Raw genomic sequence first — 15,739 nt, 5'->3', positions numbered from 1 at the left:
GCCTCTTAAGGAAGGGTCATAAACAAAGGCAGTGTGTCTCAGTGTGAGTGTGTCATAGGGGAGAGGGTGAATAGCTACTTCAGGACCGGCCAGATTCTAGGAGTGTCTTCTCCAATGCAGTCCTGTTGCCCACTGAGAAGCTCCCTCCTCCAAATGTAGGTTTTGATTGGGAATTTGGCACCAGCCTTGGGAGATTTAATGGGACATGAGTGGTACTGTATGCTCAGCCAAAATTTCACGAGTGCTTGCCCTCTGGGAGATGATTATTTTCCCTCCTTCTTCTCCCTGAGGAAGGTCTTTGTGTGCCTTAGAAAAGAGTGTGAGTCAAAGGAACAGCTTTCACTGGCCGTCCTTTGTTCCCTCCTCGTACACCCTCTCCCCCAAGCATACAGGGACATAGTTCCCTCAGATACCATGTATGTGATGAACATTTTAAAAGGAAATTTAATCCCACAGATTTTAGAGAAAAACATCTCTACTTCAATGCATTTCTAAGCCCGTTCAAGTAAACAGACAAATGAGAGTCAAATGCCTAGTAACTAATGCCTCTGCTCAGGCCCCCCTCTGCATTGTGCAGAGAGGGCATTGTATTCCTGGTGCTGCCACATTGGCTCTGGGGACAAGCTGGGTTTGAGCCCTAGCACCACCATTTCCCTTTTGTGTGACACTGGGCCCAGCAGTGCGTGGGAGCCAGGTGCCAACTCCTCCCAGCTCTAGCTCTTCATGGAATTTCCGGGTAGCTGAAGTGAAGAGATTGGCCTGGGCTTGGCAGTCACTCAGTGATGGCAATGATCATTATCATTTAAGGGTGCTCTTGGGCCATTGGTCTTGCATTCATTTACTCACCAGTCCTGCACCCTAATTCTTTCTGTTTCAAAGCATCTCATGAGCTGCCCCAAAGGGCCAATGAGCATCACTGGGATGGCTTGTGTCCCACCTGGGGGATATTTCTTATGGGACAGCTCCTTAGTGAGTGCAGCATAGCATGTGAGAAAGGTAAAAGTGCTCATGGACACACCCTGCATTTTGCAGTTGAGAAAATTGAAGTTCAGAGGGGTTAGGGAATTTGCACAAGGGCTTGGCCAGTAAGTGGTGGTGCTGAGATTCAGACTATAGCCTCTTCTACTTTAAAAGCCCGAGTTCCTCTGTGCTGCATTAAAGGTTCATTGGGTGGGGACAGGAGAGGGAAGAGGGATCGGCCTTCTGGGCTTGAGCAGAGGCACTGACATTGTGTAAGAGACTTCATAGAAGACTGCTAGCTCAGAGAGAGAGACAGGAAAGTAGGTACAGGAAATGTCAGGTAATTTGGGTTCTAGTATTGGGCCTGTAGCATTCTAGTCGTGTGACCTTAGAGAAGTTTCTCAGCCTCTCTGAGCTTCAGTTTTCCTAACCATAAAGACAGACCTATACACATGAGATAGTGTGAATGAGCATTTGGCATACTGCAAAGCTCTCCACCCAAATGAGCCATTGTTCTATTCTGATGCAGGGTAACATGGGCTGTTCCTTACCCTCTTGGGTATGCTGCACTCTAGTACTCAGGAGGGTCTGGGAGATCTCTGGGGTCCTGCTGCTGGCCTTCATGTCTTGCTCTGTTTCCTCAGGGTGGGAAAATGTCTACGGCTTTGACATGACTTGCATCCGGGACGTTGCCATGAAGGAGCCCCTGGTGGACATTGTGGACCCAAAGCAAGTGGTGACCAATGCCTGTTTAATAAAGGTCTGCAGACTCATCTTGCTTGGGCCTGGGAATGCTGGGAGCCCAGCTGTGCCACCCTGGAGAGCAGGGGACATGGAATAAGGGCATTGTCGGCTCCTGCACGGCCCCAGCCTGATGAGGCAGGGCCGCCTTGGCCAGAGCCTCTGGCATCACAAGGTGACCAGTCAAAAAACTACACAGGGAGTGACTGGACTCCATGGTGACACAGCTGAGGGGAGGGAGCCACATGCATCCTTTGGTGATGTTGGGTGCTGGCATGGAGTGTGGGAGGGAGCAATAGAGGAAAGGATGCCTTGGAGGTATAAGGGTCTGCTCAGGTTTGGGGAAGCTACTCCATTTAGAGGTGTGTGGCCTTCTTATGAAAGAAATTGGATAGTACCATCTGCTATGTGATCCTCAGTACACTCCCACGTCCTAGCCCACATGAGACCATCCTAGGTGTTCCAGTTTGCACATTCTTTAACATCTTGTCTTCCAAGGCTTTCTTCAGTGCAGATGTAGACCACCTGGTGAGCATCTTCATCATACCAATGCCTAGTGTGTCCTCATTATTATTAAATAGTCAAGCCAGCCAAACTTGATAGATTAAAACTCAAAACTCCCCTTGACCTCCCCACCCCCTTTCAAATGCATGTTTCTCCTAGAGGGAACCACTGTTCACAGGTTAGATTGAGCTTTCCAGTTCTTTTGCTAAGTTTTTGCATACAGATGTATGTGTGTGTGTGTGTATAATGTTGAATCATATAAACTACTTATATGTGATTGTCTTAAAAAATCTAGGAAAACACTAATTTCTTATGGTTCAAGCTGATTTTTTAATTAAAAAATCTGGATTCATTTATGTAAGTGTTCATCAGCCCACCCAGCCTTCACCTTGCTAAAGCACACTTGCCTGCTCTGGTCCTGTATGTAGCACATCTTTGCTGGAAACGCTGGGGTGGAGCACTGGGGCATTTACAGAGGATGAGGGGCAGGGGCTTGGGGCCAATGGGGAGGCAGGGACGTTTCTGAAGGACTAATGCAAACTGCTGACTTGCCCAATGAGAACTGGCTCATGTCTCCAGACATGGTCTTCCTCAGAACCACAGTCCTGGGTTCATAGTGTCACGGCAGGCACCATTTAGAAGCCAACTCCAAGAGCAAACGAACAAGATGTGCCTCACACAGGTCTCATCAGAAGCTGCCTCCCTCTCATAGAGTCCTATCTGAGAGGTTTGGTTTCGAGTCTAAGCCTCGTATTCTCCACTGACAGGGTTCTTACTACTTCATAACATGTCCCATTCCAGGTCCAGGCAGGATTGGTTGTGAGAACATGTGTCTTTTAATTTCTTTCCACCAGCCCCTCTGTCCCTGAAGCCCCTCCCTTTGTATGATCTAAACAAGAACCAGGAAAGTACACCCTCAAACATGCTCACCACAGCACAAAACATTTCTGTAAATATTATGGAACAGATGGAAATAGACTGTGCTACTACATTGGCCAAAATGACACGTGGCGGTTCTGTTTGACCATTAGGCAGCTGTATGATAAAATTCCTTTAGTGTGCTTGGGCCCCAGGTGACTTTCTGCCCCTGATCAGCAGGTGTGACATTGCACATCTGTACACCTGCTGGTCACACCATCAACTGGTCTGCTTCCACCTACCCGGGTCACACTAGGCCTCTTCCTCTGCCCTGTCCCAGGCAGGAACCAGCAAGGGACTCCCGTTTGGTAGCACCTGAGTGCAGCCCCAGAAATCAGCCAGGCTCAGCGAAGGGGCAGCAAAGAGTCTGGAGCTCTGGGCCGCAGTCCTGCCTCTCCCCATACCTGCTCTGCCTCCGTCCTCAGAGAAGGCTAAAGACTGTCTCCACTTGCTTCCTCCACCAGGAGCGCACCCCTTTGTCAGCTCTCTTGCTAATATGCTAAGCAACATCTTGCCAAGACTATTGGGAAAACACTTGCCCTTCTTCACACACTTAATTGCTATTTTCATGCTATTAACATTGCAGAGTGTGACACTCTATTATAATTAAGACTCTGTTTTGACCACACTTCTGCTCTGAGACACCCATTTGTAACATTATTTAGTGGTGGGGATAGCAGTGACCAGGGGCTCTTCTGAGTCATTGATGCCTGTGGAGCCCTCCACTTCATAGGGGTCACCTGAGGCCAAGTCACAGACTCTCTGAGGGGTCACAGAGATGCTGTTGCTGCTGTGAAAAGAAAGGAACCTTCCTGCAAAGGGGTCTGGGTTCTGGACAGGCAGGATAACTGGGTTTGACTCTGTAGACTTGGGTCTGTTGGGAGTATGGAGCTGAGCCCAGCCACAGCTGACCCCACCCTCACAGACCACCCAGCTTCCACTCCAACAGACCCACTGCCCCCATGGTCACCATTTGAATGTATAGCTCCATTACTTCTGTCTAGAAGGCTTTTGTTCTTTCATCAGCCCCCATTAAGATGCAAATGTCTGCAGAACCTAGTGAACACTGTCAGCTAACACAATTGACAGCTGACATTTGGTTGATGGATGGCTGAGAGCAAGACCCTACAGAGATAGAATTCCTCCTAGTTGGGTGGTGTGTGTCAGGTGCTGTGTCACACAGCAAGGGTACATAGACTGCTAAGGTGCACCCTCTGCCCCTACAGAGCTCCAGTCCAATAGCAGAGGCAAAGCAAAGATGGTGAGGCTGCTGAGATGAGCCAGAAGTAGGGTGGAAAGACCAGCCTGGGCTGCTGCTGGAGGGGACCAAGATAGAAAATACCATGGCCCTCAGAAAGAGCCTGGAGCCTGGCTAGCTGGCCCTGACTATGAAGGAGATGGAAAAGTCAGTGAGTGTAGACACTGTGAGCCTGGTGGACCATCTGATGTTGTTAATAAAAATACAGTTGGCCACAGCTTGCTCTAAGGGCTGTTGACCTGGAGGAAATCTCTGGACAACATGTACCCGGGAGGCATAATGAACATCATGAAGGCTGATAAGCATCCATCCTATTCTGTGGGTGGAAGTTACAGAGATTGGTGTGGGCTCTCATTCATTACGTAGAGGGACCTTCCAATTGGAGGTGCCAGGAAGTGGAGTCAGCTGCCTGGTAGGTAGTGAATGCATCAGCCTGAAGGTGTTCAAGCAAGCACCAGACGGTCACTTGCTGGGAATGCTACTGAGAGGGCTCTTGCATTGGGTACAGGGGACTGGCTTTCTAGTTCTGCACTCGACCCAAGGCTCACCATTCCTTTAGTTCTTGTTTCCCATATCTAACCTCTTGGATAAGTTCCCACATTCCCCTAAACCTGCAGTCCCACCTCGTCCCAACTAACAAGTCAAGCTTCAGCTCCCCCAGCATGTCAAGGCTGCTCACCTGAGACCACCACAGGGCTCTGGTCTGCTGGCTCCCTTTGCCACACCTCCTCTTCTGTCCTATGAATGCAAGGCTTCTCCTTGAAGGCCCCCAGATGCTTCACATCTGCTTTTTGATTTTTTTAATCTTAGAAATATGTAGAGATAAGGACCATTTCTGTATGTCACTTTGTCTTTTCCCTGCTCTTGTTTTCTAGCCTCAGAGCCCTTTCCTAATTATTCCCAATATGTTCCATCACCCAGGTTTCAGAGGAGCTCCTGGGGAATATTCCAGGCACACAGGTGTCTGGCTCTTGCAGTCTTAGGGATAGAGATACTTGCTACACACCCCCAACAGTGGGAAGTCCTTCCTTAGACCTCACTGAAAGCTACTTGGATGCCTCTTGGGCTCTTGGAAGGTTTGCCCTGTCTCACTGGAGCCAGCAAACAGCAGTTCAGCACTCTTCACATAGAAAAGAACAGCACATTGCAAACTATCTTTTGTTTTACTTATTCTCCACACACGATTGATTTTCAGCCACTTCCCAACTAAAATTATTAGAATTATTAGTTCTTCATGTTCTCCATTCTCCAGACAGAACTGAAAAATTTTCATCTTTTACTGCTTCCTTTCCTTCCCTCTCTTCTTTCCTCTCTTCTTTCCCCTCTCTCTCTTTCTCTCCCTCCCTCCCTCCCTCCCTCTCCCTCCTCCTCCATCCAGGCTTGTTATAAATGGCCAGCAGAACTTCCTTCAGTTCAGTCTGTGACTTTGGGTGGGATCAGATCCTCACTCCTGTGACAATACTTGATGCCTCTTATTGTCAGGCACTTAAGTATCCAAAAACTGGGAAATGAGAATGAGTAACCTGGTTCATTGGCATCACAAGAAAGACTTGATAAAGCACTGATTGCTGTTGTGATTCAGTAGGGCTGGGATGCCCTCCCTTCCCCTCCCTTCCCCACCCCACCCCACCCCACCTGGTCAGAATCTGCTCGCAGGTGATGCTGATAATGCGTGTCATCCCGGGACCATACTATGAGAACCACTAGATGAACACAGTGATGCTGAGGCAGAGCCCTCTGAGGACATTTTTGGTGGATTTAGGGATGCTCTGTCTAATCAATGCTTCTTTTCTCTCCCTTCCCCTACTCTATCAGCCCCCACCCTCAGCAGATTTATCCTTTTAATGTTCTTACTGGGTTCTGATTCATATCTGTTTGCATCATTGCTGCACCCTAGAAAGGATTAAGGGGAACACAGGGAGGGTGGTGGGTTGGACCTGGGAAGTCCCCTGTAGAGTAATGACACCCTGGAGAGTCTGCAGTCAGTAGTGCCCCTCGGAACGCAGACCTGGTAGCAGTGCCTAAGTGTGTGGCCTTCTCTCCTCTTTGGGCAGGAAGTGGATATTTACACAGTCAAGACGGAAGAGCTGTCGTTCACGTCTGCCTTCTGCCTGCAAATCCAGCGCAATGACTACATCCACGCCCTGGTCACCTATTTTAATATTGAATTTACCAAGTGCCACAAGAAAATGGGGTTTTCCACAGGTGAGCCTTTTGTTACCATTCCAGACACATCCTTCCCCCATGCTGAGGCTTTGTGGAAAGTGACCCCGGGGCTGGCCCTAACTTCTGGGAAGGACTGGGGCATTAGCCAGGGGCCCTTACTTGGCATCTCTTAAGCCCTCTGCAGCTGTGGAGTAAGCGGAGTAGCTGCCCAAGGAGCAGGTAATAAAATTGTGGCTGGCATGGCCAGAGCTGAGAGTGTGTATGAAGTGGGGAGAGATAGGGGTTTGGACCCCTTTGCAAACGCACATTTGTTCGTTTAGCATTTCTAGAGCATATGTTGTATGAGGGGATAAGGAAACAGAGTGGAATGAGATTTCTCTCTCTCCACTGCCATGCCTAACTACAGACTCAGTAGACTGCAAATGGCGTCTCTATGTCTCCTGCTTATTTACTACTTCCAACACAATCCATCCTCATTAAGTCCCTGACAGAGTTCCCCAAGGACCACCCATGTCTCCCTCCCAGCCTTCCTTCAGAGGTGACTCGCTGCCTGTAGCAGATAAGCCCAAATGTCTTAGCTGGATAAGTGGGGGTCTGGCGACCTAGCCCTCGACCTACCCCACTCCTCCAACCTCATTTCTCACCCCTCCTTTGCTTTGCTTTCCACCCTCATGCAGTTGCTGCCACTGCACACACAGCACCTAGCAATTTCCTGAACTCAGTGAGGCTTCTTAAGTCTCTGGGAATCTCCTCTGCACATGCCAACCCCTTGTCCATCCCAGTGTGTCTTGGGACCAAGAGGGTCTCTTTGTCAGAAGCTCTCATCATCTCCTTTCCTCCTGCATTAGTTTGCTAGGGCTGCCATTACAGTACTGCAGACCACGTGGCTTAAACAACAGAAATGTATTCCTCACAGTTCTGGAGGCTGGAAGTCCAAGCTCAAGCTGTCAGCAGGGTTGGTTCCCCCTGAGGCCTCTCTACCTGGCTTGCAGATGGCCACTTTCTCCCTGTGTCCTCAAATGGCCTTTCCTCTGTGTGCACACACCCTTGATGTCTCTGTGTGAGTCCTGATCTCTTCCTGAAAGGACACTAGCCAGATTGGATTAGGGCCCACCTTAAGGGCCTCATTTTAACTTAATTGCCTCTTTAAAGGCCCAGCTCCATGTAGAATCATATTTGGAGGTACTGGGAGTTAGGGCTTTGGCACGTAAATTTTGGAGAGGACACAATTTAGCTCATAACACCTCCCCCGTCCCCACCTCCTCACTGAGCAACTCCAGCACAGGCCTCACATCTCAGGTCAGTATTACTCAATCCCCTCCTTCTTTCTTGGGTCAACCTTAGGTGTCCTTCTCCAGGTCCCCCAACACCCTGTGCTTATGTCTGTCATGATGATGTTTAAACTGATTCGTATACACAGCAGCAGAAAGAAAACAAAGGAAAAAGTCCTGTCCCCATTCATCCCCATTTCACACCTCAGAGACATATATTGGTAAGGATTTCTTTTGTATCCTTCCCCCAAAATTTCAATGGTGCACAGGCACATCCAAATCTATATACACCTTAGCCCTGGCTGACATAGCTCAGTGGATTGAGCGCGGGCTGGGAACCAAAGTGTCCCAGGTTCGATTCCCAGCCAGGGTACATTCCTGGGTTGCAGGCCAGAAACCCCAGCAACCGCACATTGATGTTTCTCTCTCTCTCTCTCTCCCTTCCTTTCCCTCCCTTCCCTCTCTAAAAATAAATAAATAAAATCTTTAAAAAATATATAAATAAAAAAATAAACATTTCAAATCTATATACACCTTTATTATTATCTTTATTTGAAGTAATTATGAACTCCTAGGAATTTGCAAACGTAGTACATGCAGTTCTGTGACCCCTGTGCCCAGCTCTCCCCATTGGCAGCATCTTACATAACTGGAGTACAATATCAAAACTACAGCATTTTTTAAAAAAGCATAGGTTGGCTCATACCATACACACTACCTTCTGCTACCTTTTCTTTATTTTACAATATGTCTTGAAAGTACCTTCATAGCCTCACAGAGATATCTACTTTAGTTTTTGAAGAACTATACCAGAATTCAATGTAGGATGTGCCATCATTTATTCAACACTTCCACTCATTTTTGCAACCCTTGGTCTCCCCATGAGTCAGGATCACATCTCATTACTCTCTAGTGCTGGCTTCCCTATTAAATATGGTGTGTGAAGACATGCCTTCTGCCCTTTGGGTGTATTCAGATTCATCATTCATGTGGAGTCTCCCTGAGAACTGGGAGCATGAAACCAGGGGTGAGTGTGTGTGTTGGCAGGAATAGATGGGTTCTACCAGAATTCAGGGATGTGATTATTGACTTCTGGAAGACATGGTGACAATGATCCTCTCTTACCTGTTGACAGAGTGGGCAAGGGACTTATCTAATCCCTCACCAAGGGTTTTTTCCAGAATCTGTGTCTCCCAACCACCAATACCAGGGTTTTCTTGTCTCCACCACCCAGGCCAATGCTGGTGCTCTCTGCCCTGGGGAAACCAGAGATGCCTAATCTGGATCATTACAGCTGTTACTCTTCTTAGAGGGGCAGCCTGCAAGCTCATCTTCTTGGTGGGCAGGAACAGCCAGGAGGAGCATGGAGACTTTACCTGGGCCCTGAAGGATGGGGAAAACTCAGCCTCACAATGATGAGGAGTGGGAGCAGTGAGAGGGTCGAGGAGCCTGCCTTGGCACCAGGGCTGTGACTGGAAAAGGCCAAGGGTAGAGTCCCAGTGGCTGCTTCTGCTTCTGCCTCTGCGACCTCTGGGACGATGCCTCCCACAAGGCCTGCCCTGATGCAGTTGATGTGAAAGTCAGTGGGCAGGGGTACTCTGAAAAAAGTTCTGGCTTTTGAAAGCCTGAGTTCCAGCCCTGTAGCTCTCAGCTGGGGTCCATGAGGCTAATCAGAAAGCCTGGCAAGCCCAGTCTAGAGATGACTCTCTGGCTCTGTGGTGGCAGGGACAACATTCCGGATACCCATCTCCCCACCATGGAGGAGTCTTTGTTAAATTCAAGTTCAGCACCAAAGACATCAGCCCTGGGATGCCTGGGAGATGGTGAGAATTTGAAGAGTTAAGTCTCCAACCACTGGCTGCCTTTCTTCCTGGTTACTCCCCACTATAGTCCCACACAAGCCCCTGGGAGAAAAATGATGATGAGCATGTTCTATAAGTTCAAAGACCTTGGGCAGATCGAGGTCTGAGGCTGCTCCTTTGTCTTTTTTGCAGTTATGGCATTACACCCCCTTCCCTGTGCACAGAATCTCAGGAACTTAGGTTCTGAAAGGACATTTGGAGTTCCTATAGTCCTCTCTTTCCTGTGCCGTGGTGCAGAAACCCTCAAAGTGTGGTCCATGGACCAGCAGGATCACCATCACCTGGGAACTTGTTAGAAATGCAAATTCTCCAGCCCCACCCCAGACCTACAGAGTCAGAAATCCTGGGGTGGGGCCCAGAAATTTGTGTCTTAGCAAGTCCTGCAGGTGATTGTGAAACACGGTCAAGGTTGGGAACCACTGCTCATGTGCAAGCCTGCCTGGGCAAGATGGCTGAGAATTTGACCAGTGTTGACATCTTCTGGAAAGGCAAATCTACCTCCTGACTATGGTATGCCTCCTGGCCTCACCAACAGTGGGCCTGCTGGCTGACATGGATCCCTTCTGCTGCAGCATTTCTACATACAGAGAGATCAGGGGAAATGACATTATTTAGCTGCTTTCTCAGCCACCCTGAGGTGTCAGCATGGGGGTTTGCTTTCAGCAAGTAGCAGACGTCCTCGGCAGTCAGCATGGGTTTGACAGTGGGCTTTACGTAGACCCTCTGCATTCTGAGCACCAAGGAAAGAGGATATCCTTTTTGCTTTTAAGGAGCCCAGATGCACAGAATTAGAGTAATCTTAATTCTTGGTTCTTGACCTACTATCATCATTGGGTCTGACATGGTTCACTTTTTCCTTGTTTATTTATCAATATAATGAATACCTGTGAACTTACCACCTAACCCAGTAACCAGAATAAAGTATTGTTAAAGTAAATAAATATTAACTAGCATGTAAATAGTAACTAGAAATAAGACTATTTATTATTGTAATGTAAATACATTAATTAAGAAATAAATTATTAGACTATAAACATTAACCAAAACATATTATCAGTAAATAAGATTATAATTCATAAATATAAGTAAATTAATTCATAGTCACATAATAAGTCCCTGTGAGCTCACCACCTAACTCAATGACTTAAATGCTATCAATACCTTTCAATCCACCTGGATGCTCTGCTCCTACATATTTGCACCATGACTCTGGATGCCCTCCCTCCATATCACCTCTAGATGAACACTGTACTGCATTTTGTGTTCCTTATCCCTTATCTTAGAAAAGTTTTATCACACTCTTAGTTAGGCCTAAACAATGTCTTAGTGTTTGGCCTCAGCTACTTTTGAACTTCTTGCAAAGTGTAGCTTGCTTATGTGGCCCTTCTTCATCAACCCCCAACCATGTTTCCATCTCCATCAGCAGCATCTGACTCTGGGGGGCCCACACATCAAGTACTGTGCAGCTTGAAAATGATCCCTGTTAATGGCCTCATGTCTCCTCTCTGCAACTCCAGGAAGGCACCCAGAGTTCCAGGCTGTGCCAGCCAGCAGGCCCAGCTGTCCCTACCTACCACTCTGGTGGCACATCCTAGGCAAGTGGGGAAGAAATTGGAACTGGATTCCTAGAGCTGCTGTATGGTAGGAAGGTCAGTAGGCTGAGTAGAAGCAGGCCTGGATTTGAGTCCCGGTTTTTCCAGGATCAGCAAAGTAGGGTGATTGGGTGCTGGAGGTGGCCTTGAGCAAGTTACTCTTTGGACCTTGGGCTTGTGATGTGTGAAATGACACCATTGGACCTAGATGGCCTGGCAGCACTTTCTAGCTTTGCCATCCTGTGACAGAGTCATTTTCTGAGGTCAAAGAAGCTTCTTGTTGCATAGTCTTTAATTCTTCAAAGAGCTTGTGAACCCCCTAAGGAATATAATTACAAATTTATAGCTCAAAAGAGTATTAGATTTCATTTAGCCATTGGGAAGTGAAACAGGAAGCAGGATTCCACTTCCTTTGCAAAAGCACCAGGAAAATTCTTGTGAGAAGCTGGTGCTGTTGGTTTCCATGGCCTGCTGTGGTCACAACTCACCGGAGGCCTCTCTCAGGTGGTAGGATCTGAGGTGGGTAAGGCTCTATTGGTTGCTGTTCCCTAAATTTAGTACCACATCTGGCTCATGATAGGCATCTGCAATAGATGACTGTTCAATGAATGAATGAATGCCTATGCACTTGAAATGCTGCAGGCAGTACTGGTCACTCTCCCTTCAAAATATAAAACACAAGCTGTCCATAATCCAGAATTCAGAGAGCCTATGAGGAGAGGGACTTCACGGAGGGAGAAAAGGAGTCCAGATATTGAGAGTATGAAGGTATCTTCATAATAGGGGAAGCTGAGGGCAGGAGAGGAGAAGAAAATGCCTGTTCACTGAGGAGAATTCTAGATGCCTCCACAGCCCTGTGGTGAGCACTAACCCTGTGCACAGCAACTTTCTGGATGCTTCCCTAGGACATTCTAGACCACTAGGGTCCAGCAGCACACCTTTGCAGACCAGAGCCATAGTGTATGGATACGTAAAATGATACATCGTTCTCCACAGTGATGAAATAACCCCTAATGCTTAGTTAACACCCTAACATAGGCCTAATATGTTGTAGATAGGGTGACCACATGATTAAAACACCTCTCAGAGTGAAAGGGAGAGCAATTAATAATTATGCTAGGAAAACAGAAGTGAACTGGACCTGTCCTGGGTATAATGGAAGGTTTGGTCACTTTGGTATACAGGGTCCGGCAGAAGTAACGCCTGCATGAGTGTGGTTGGTAGGGTAATAATATGACTGTAATAATTTATAGTTTTAATTTGAACATTTCACCTAAAATGTCATGGTGTGCTTGAGTGTGTGATATTGTTATGTTACAAAATTACATACTAATGATTTTGTAATAAAAAGTGGGGGCGTTATTTATGCCAGACCCCTGTATGTTTCCCCCATTCTCATCCCATCTGGGCCTCACAGTACCCCATGATCTGCAAGTGTAGAAAAGGAGCTCCGGAGTCATGGTGCAAATATGTGGCAAGATGGGAAGTGGAAACTAGGCCTGTTGTTGTCTAATTAAGTGCTTTTTCCACTGATGCTCACCCAAGAGGTGTTATCAGATGCAAATGATTAGGTTCGCGCAGTGATTTCAGCCATAGCTATTTGTCTGCTTCACCTAGGGGAGATTTTTAAGTCTTGGAAAACTTGCTCCCTCCCCACCCCCCAGAAATACTGAATTCAAATCTCTAGTAGAATGAAAACATCTGAATTGCAGTAAGTTTCTTCTGAACATCTTGCTGGAGGATTTAGGACTGAGAAGACTGATTTAGATAATTAGTCTGTAGCTAATGGACCCATCATAGAAATGAGACATATGGAGATGTTCTTAACCTTTTGATGGTGATGTTGGGGGAAGAGATCATTTTCTTTCAACCCAAGGCCAGCATTGTTTTTTTCTTCGCTACCATCAGAGACAGACTCCTAGGCTTGGCAAATCTGAGCCAGTGGAGTCTCTGGGATTCTCATAAGGCCTGTGATTAGGTGCCAGAAGGAAGATGCTTGAATCCCCTTGCCTGAGAGTGTTTAAGAACAGGAGAGAAGACCTGGCTGGTGTGGCTCGATGGACTGAGTGCTGGCCTGCAAACCCAAAGAACAGGAGAGACACTGAGCTGCTGTAGGTGGAAGTGGGGGTGAGAGTGATGTCAGTCATATTGTATACTGCTCTTCTCCACACTGAGACTGTCTTTGACAATTTATTTAGAGGTAGTTGGCAGGGAAGGTGCTGGGAGCAGGTAGACTTTGTCTGTGGACAGCAGTATGCCTTAGAGACCAGGACAGCTTGATATGCTTGGGGGTCCAGGCTCTGAGATGCACGGGTGGCATGTTTGAGCACTTCCAAGTGTTCAGGCTGCTCTTCCCCCTCCACGACCTTGAGTTTGCACTGATTTCCCACAGGCACATACTGAAGACCACTCAAGGCTCTTATCCAAACCACTGACATTTGATCAAGCCAGTTCATTGCAAAGGGCAAAGAAAGACAAACTCTTCCATCACCATTAAAATAGGGCTTGAAAGATTTTAGTTGTCACCTGGGCTGACTTGGTGAATGATAAATCCCAAGTTAGTGGCCCTCAGAGAGCTTAAGACTGTGATACAGCTCTAATTCTTTCTGGTGAATTAAAAATCTGCCTTCTGGCCCAGCTGGTATGCAGTGGATTGAGTGCCAGTCTGTAAACCAAAGGGTCACTGGTTCGATTCCCAGTCAGGGCACATGCCTGGGTTGTGGGCCAGGTCCGCAGTGGGGGACATTTGAGAGACAACGACACATTGATGTTTCTCTCCCACTCTTCCTCCTTCCCCCCTTCCTCTCTCTCTAAAAATAAATTTTTTAAAAATCTATTTTCTAGTAATTCCCACCAACTAGCCTTTGTTCTGCCTCCAAAGCCAATAAGGCCACATATAAGTCTTTCCATGGAATAGCTTTCTATAGTGTTTGAAAGGCACTTATTATGTTCTTCCCACATTTAGCTCTTCTCACCTTTAGCTCTGGTCCTAAGCAAAGAGGAAATCAGTATTAATGAGTCCTGTATCCTGGTGGAGGAAGGTAAGAGCCTGAATGGCCAAAAGGAACTTACTATAAGATGGGTTCTTCTATAGTCCATAGGTTCTAAAGCCCCAGTGTAACTGGACATCTATGGGTGCTTTCAAGCATCATGGAAAGTCTATCTACTCTGGTTTCATACCAAATAAACCATTCATTTCTTCAGGACTTATAGATCTACTAAGTGTGGTGGTAAGCACTGAGGATTTCACAATGAACAGGCCTGGCATTGGCCCTGCCCTCACGGAGATCACAGTCTTGTGAAGGACACAAACTAATGCGGGGGGAAGGCATTAATGCTGCATCATGACAGACACCCTGGTAACATGAGCTCAGGGTGCCCTTAATCCAGGTGGGTGGTCAGGCAAGTCTTCACAGAGGAAGTGACCTTGAAGGATGAGGAAGAGAGAGCCTGATGAGTAGTGAGTAGGGAAGGAAGAGTGTTCCAAAGACAGTTGCTGCTGAGGAAGATGGCCTCTTGGCCAGATCTCTCACTCAGCTATAGAATTTGTAGTGTGCTGAGAGGGGACGGGTGGGATTTAATGCCAAATACATTGGGAGTGCAAGCAGCAGCGTGGCTTTGGGTCATGCAGGAGGTGTGAGCTGTGGACCGGCATTGGGGCTGTGGAATGAGAATTATCCCTCATTTCAATTTGATCTAGTTAGGAAGGCACAGCTGAAACTTCTGGCAGGCCTGGGCCAAGGGTACTAATTTTGGTTCTAGGGCAAAGAAGCAGGCAGGGAAAGCTATTTGTAGGACTGGGCTGTCAATAGAACCAGGGAAACTGGGTTAGCTGTGGAGTTTGCATAAATGATGCCATTTAAGGGGAGACAGGATGGCCTGCTCTACAAATCTCTTGCCCACACTGTCTGAAAGTCTTCACTCTGTTGAACTAATAGGGGGAAAACAGTAACATTCTGAGATTCATTTGTGTTACAAAGTTTAGCCGGTGAGAGGGTATTCATCTTCCACCCTTTGGCATGAATTTGTAATATCATCTTGTTCTCTTCTGCTGCACAGCTAAGACCCGCAGCCCTGAGGGATGGGGATCTGATAGAAGGAGGGGTCACTGGGGCTCAGGGGGAGTTCTGGTGGGAGCCTGGAGTCTAGTTACAGGGGCTGGGCACCTGACCCAACAAGAGTGTTGTGTAGCCGTCAGAATCCCAGAGGAAACCCAGAGACTTGTAGGCAGGGTCCCAGCCTCAGCCCTTCTGGGAGACATCCTCTCTGACTCTTCCATCCTACCCTCTCGTCCTTCACTCCTCAGCCCCTGATGCCCCCTACACCCACTGGAAGCAGACTGTTTTCTACTTGGAAGATTACCTCACTGTCCGGAGGGGGGAAGAGCTCTATGGGACCATCTCCATGAAGCCAAATGCCAAAAATGTGGTGAGTGCTCAGGCAGCCTCTGTGTGGGCAGGGGTCAGA

The 15,739-nt window shown here is 47.5% G+C and overlaps 1 protein-coding gene across 1 annotated transcript in view; it reads left to right on the top strand.

The window, feature by feature from the left end:
- The window catches only part of PRMT8 (protein arginine methyltransferase 8), a 91,885-nt gene that overhangs the window by 73,763 nt on the left and 2,383 nt on the right, over positions 1-15,739 (top strand). The window contains exons 7-9 of the mRNA XM_045830573.1: positions 1,605-1,720; positions 6,436-6,586; positions 15,579-15,700. Of these exons, the coding sequence (XP_045686529.1) occupies positions 1,605-1,720; positions 6,436-6,586; positions 15,579-15,700 (389 nt within the window). The remainder of the gene's footprint in view (positions 1-1,604; positions 1,721-6,435; positions 6,587-15,578; positions 15,701-15,739) is intronic.

Source organism: Phyllostomus hastatus, unplaced genomic scaffold (assembly GCF_019186645.2).
Source record: "Phyllostomus hastatus isolate PE091 unplaced genomic scaffold, TTU_PhHast_1.1 phas_contig_152, whole genome shotgun sequence".
Lineage (NCBI taxonomy): Eukaryota > Metazoa > Chordata > Mammalia > Chiroptera > Phyllostomidae > Phyllostomus > Phyllostomus hastatus.
This window is presented reverse-complemented; position numbering and strand designations above follow the sequence as displayed.